Genomic DNA, 5,000 nt, shown 5'->3' on the forward strand with positions numbered 1-5,000 from the left:
AAGAAATTTAATACAAATAAAAGTATCCAGGAAGGGGAGATACCTATAATCTGGGAAACAAAATTTAATGTTTTAACCCTGAAGACACTTTTCTCCCTTTCCCCCTCCAATGCTGATTTTCCACAACTCAGATTTAATCAACCAGCCTCTATATTTAATGCTGGAGGACAAAAGGGTGTGTGTTTTAAAGGTAGAATGTTAATTACCTTCTGTTCAAGTTAAGTTCAAAAAGATCTCTGACTGGCAGTGTAGGTTAACTCGATAGATGTGTCTACTAACTGGAATCAACTACTCAGTGCTTTTTGTGGGAGGAGAAAAACTGCAGTAAACAGAGAAAGACTCTTGGTACAGGGTGGAGAACAAGCACAAATTCAGTCCTCTTATGGTGTGAACATTGGACCTCACTTGTTGAAAGCAAGTAATCATTTTGCCATGCCTCCTTGTGACGGCTAATACTCAAGTAACATTCTCAGTAGCACATAAATGAAACTTGTTTTGATCATAAGACTGCTCTTTCTCTAACTTTGAAAGAATGACTGATGACCTTGGAAAAAACCTGTTTGCCTGGGCAAATAACTTTGTGCAATAATTGTATACAGCCAAACTTGTGGTGGGGGTCATGCACTTGAAGTTCGCAAATGGAGGGGGTTCATACAGTTTCTAAATTTAACTCACACAATTCCCATCATCCCCCAACTAATAAAAAATGCCAGACGAATTTACTCAACAATGGGGGGCGTCCTAGTGCATTTGAGGTGTGAATGGGTTAAATCTATTTAAGCATTATGCCAGAAACCCATAAGGGTTGAAACGTGTAATGCGCGTTCACAGCTTCCGAATATTCAGTGCAAACTAATTGGTTGAATGTTTCAGTGCTAAGTACCATATTTGGAAACCCTCGCTCTTGTTGTTCCAAATATGGTACTTAGCAAATTGAATATTCAGAAGCCTGTTTCCCTGCACACCTGGGGCCGTTACACGTTTCAACTCTTATGGGTTTCTGATTACGCTTAACAATGTGCACAGTTGGGACACTGGTGAGAACACTTGCTTTTTCACTTAAGTAATGTGGCCTGTGATTGATTTCCTAACTTAAAGCCATAATTATGTGGGTAGAGATTTTTTTGGTTCTCTCTGCTCCACAAGAGTTTTGGCCAAGTCTTCTGGTTTTCCCATCACATAAAAAAATTGTCACGAAGATTTGTTCTCCTTTAGTACGATTCCACCTGAGTCTCGTCAGTTAGTAGAATATTTATGCTCAGCCACATAACTCATACAGTTCGTTTTGTCATACCTGAGAGAGTTGTGGCTTTCTACCATAAGCTTTCCAAACGTCTTGTAGTCTTCTTTCTCAATTGCTGCAGCTGCCTTGGTAGTTCTTTGGATTTCCCCAACAACATGCCTTGCTCGGCAGAACACAATGTCTTCAAGCTTTCCCTTGTTAGCTGTTAAGTTTCCAAAAACCAAAATTTGATGGCTTAGAACAATGACTTGCTATGGTAAAGGGGAAGGATGACTGGATAACAGTCATGTTCTTCCATAGGCTTCACAACGTTTTAACACAACTGTTACAGTTCAAGTTTTTAACATTGGACAAATGGACCAACTCACTGGAAGAGCCATCCCTGGTAAAATAAAAGACTTTAAAGGATCTTAATTAAAGATTTCCATGAAAATCTTTTGAGAATCCTGGCCAAGATCCACAAAGATTTTTTCAAAAAATTTTCAAAGATCATTACAGATCTTCCAATCTCTTGCCAAGATCCTCAAAAACCCTTGGCAAGATCCTTAGAGATTTTTGAAAATCTTTGAAAAGATCCTCAAGGATCCTAAGGAAATCCTTGCCAAGATCTTACAAAGATTATTATTATTCTAACTTACAATTTGACTCTTTGTTCAGACTCCCGAGGGACTCGCTTTTTGTGGAATGTTTTTGAAGCCTCAAAAAACTTGCAGCACATGCTATTGGGTCTAAAAACACTGCTGCTTGTTTCTTAAACATTGCATCAAGTCTTTTGCTCACATTTCACCAAAGCCTCTTGAAGGACACAAAGTTCAGTTAACTATCATTCTACCTTCCAATTCTTCCATGGTAACTTCTCTGAGACTAGGCTTTCCTAGTGCTGCAGCTGCTGTCTCACACTGCTTTCTCCTTGTTGGGTATTCACTTCCTGTCAGCTCATGTTTAACATTTGAATTGGTCACCAAGATGACCAACTCAGGGTTTGTCAATGGAACAAGTTTGGCGTCCATTGATCTAAAGGAAAATAAAACAAAAAAATTAAACAAAGAGAAAGGGTGTCAGCTTGAGCCACAGAAACATTCGTAGTGTATGAACTTATAAAGAAAGCAGAAAGAACCAAAAGTCAGACTTAAATGCCATGATTGTTTAATTGCCAAGCAAAATGTTTTTTTTATACAATAGGAGCAGACCAGAGAACTAACAAACTCAACCAACAGATGACATGAGGTCTGTGACTCAAACTATGTACAAAACGGTGGAAGGCCTTACCGTATACCAGTATGTAATATACTCTCGTTATTGCACAGACCATGTCCCCTTGAGTTATAATATTGCTCCAAAATAATAGTTATTGGGATCTAAAAAATGTTTTTTTGCTATGACCCTTGAATTACTTGTCAAAGTCTAAATGAACTGAACACTGGACTACGAAAGCTGAAATGAGGAAAAAAAAACATTCTCATTCAAAAAACTATACAACACAAAGCTAGACTGCAAGCTCCTAACCTTCAAAGTGAGATTAGTACCACCAATTATACTGCAAAACCTCTATTTTTACAGGCTAATAAAAAGAATTAACATCCTCTACTTCCATTCAAAAACTATGCATCCATTCACCCATTGTCTCCTTGGAGTGAGACTTAGTAGATTTTACTCTGTCTAATGCCAGACAATTTTACTCATCAACAGGGGTGGTCCAGGGCAGTTCGGGTGTCAATGGATTAACAGAATTCTTCACCTGCAGTCAAGCAGTAAAGCATTGTCTTTCTTGCCCATGACAGAAATGAACTGATCCATAATTCCACATGGCATTTTAGCAAAGTCGTGTTCAGCCTTCTGGCAGGCGAGTGCCTTGACTTTCAAGTCTTTTTCCACTTTTCCAGTTAACTGCTCAAGGAAGGTGTACGAGGCCACTTCAAGTGATGCCGAGCTAGACACACCACCACCCAGAGGAACTGAGGTGGCTATTACTGCATCAAATGCTGGGACTTGTGCAGGAAAATTGGCAATGACTCCCTTAACATAATTTGCCCAAGCTGGTTTTCCAGGGTTCAAGGGATTGTTGGGTGTTGGAACTGGAAATGATATCATATTTGGTTCATCAACACCTCTAGCACAGGTTGCTATTCGACAAACATCACCATCTGATTTTCTCCCGACAATCACTGTCACTAATTCTAAAGCCTGTGGGAAAAAAAACAGCAATAATACTATCAAATTTTATTACTTGTAACCCACCAATACAAGATCATGCTTACAAGTGTAGTCTCCAGCTACTTTTGAGCACAATTATAATGAAAAAACACCATTAAGTCAATTAGGATGCTTTTGCCTCAGGATTCATTAATTAAAAGTTGGCCAGGAGCATGCAAGAGGTCTTAGACATACATGTGCATGTGGCAGGATCAATGATGCGTGAAAAAGAAAGCAAGTCAACAAAAAAATGCAACAGTTTTTTTTGGAACAATAATGTTTGATGTCATATTTACGCAGTACATATAGTTCAAAAGATCAATCTCAATCATCTCTTAAATGCACCCTTATCGTTCACATGCACCCATGAATCACAAAGAAGGTTCTCCCCAGATGTCAAGAGTAGATCCTGACACATACAATGGATTGTCATGTCATGAAGTTCGCCCCTGTTGCACCATGCACACATGAATTTTAATTGTTCCAAGCAATAAATAGCCACAAACAGAGGTAGAAAAACGTATTTATTATGACTACATATCAATTAACAATGAAATTCTTTGCTAAAATTTACTTTAGAAAATTTCTTAGTACAATTTTCTGCTGATATGCTGCACCGAGAATTTTTAAACTTTTATGATTTCATAATTGCAGACCTCTCAATTAGTCTCACAGTTTTGCCTTGAGACTCCACTGAGACTCACAGTTTTCAGGGCAATCTCATGTTTTCATGATGAGGCACAGCCTGATGGAATACCTTTCCTTGAATATTTTCATTTCTGTCTCGTAAATTGATTTTTCTGGTGCCAATTCGATCGATCAACTGGTTGACAAGACATGGTCTTCACAACCATATTTAGAAGACAAATGCCAAATAAGGTTATCATTACCAGTTCGTCACATCTAGATATGTTTCGTCCACTTTGTCAAAATGGTGGAAAACGATGATAACAGAAACGAAAATTTTATTTTGATGAACTAGTTTTCATTTTTTTGTGACACCATCAATAAATCTCTGGGCTTTTCCCCAAATCTCCAGGTTCTAAGACCTTGCATGATCGCCAGGTTTTTGGTCTTTTGGGGTTGAGAGGTCTGTAACTGAACAGCATTAGTAACATTAAAAACATATATTAATTTTAGGAACAATTTTGTAACAGAACCACTTGGAATTCATGTTGTATGCATCATCAGTAAGATAAAATTACTGGAAGTCCCAGCAATGATGGATGTATACAAAACATGGACCTGGGGTCCATGGACCACCCCTGTGAACCTGGTTCGCGGACCCCTTTATGGACCTGGTCCATGGCCTACCCCTACTACTGATCCTACTGATTTAAGCGAATGCCTGTTATAGACACTTATACCATCTGTTTGATGGCTCCAAAGGGATTCCTCTATAACCCACTTTTGAAATATAAGTTCATTTTGTTCCTCGAGTCCTTCACGAGGACAAATGAGCCCAACAAATTTACATGCTCCCAACTGGCATGAGTTGCTTCAAATCTCACACTGAATGAGAGCTTAGACGTGCAAAATCTTTTGTTTGGATATTGAGTGATAT

The 5,000-nt window shown here is 38.5% G+C and overlaps 1 protein-coding gene and 1 long non-coding RNA gene across 2 annotated transcripts in view; both read right to left on the reverse strand.

The window, feature by feature from the left end:
* LOC138014389 (uncharacterized) overlaps positions 1–5,000 on the reverse strand; it is a 201,700-nt gene that overhangs the window by 179,747 nt on the left and 16,953 nt on the right. The gene's annotated exons all lie outside the window — the stretch shown is intronic.
* Positions 1–5,000, reverse strand: part of LOC138014625 (galactokinase-like) — a 9,441-nt gene that overhangs the window by 2,886 nt on the left and 1,555 nt on the right. The window contains exons 2-4 of the mRNA XM_068861747.1: positions 2,982–3,427; positions 2,076–2,257; positions 1,295–1,445 (exon numbers count right to left, since the gene is read on the reverse strand). Coding sequence (XP_068717848.1) covers positions 1,295–1,445; positions 2,076–2,257; positions 2,982–3,427 — 779 coding nt within the window. The remainder of the gene's footprint in view (positions 1–1,294; positions 1,446–2,075; positions 2,258–2,981; positions 3,428–5,000) is intronic.

Source organism: Montipora capricornis, chromosome 8 (genome assembly GCF_036669925.1).
Source record: "Montipora capricornis isolate CH-2021 chromosome 8, ASM3666992v2, whole genome shotgun sequence".
Taxonomy (NCBI): domain Eukaryota; kingdom Metazoa; phylum Cnidaria; class Anthozoa; order Scleractinia; family Acroporidae; genus Montipora; species Montipora capricornis.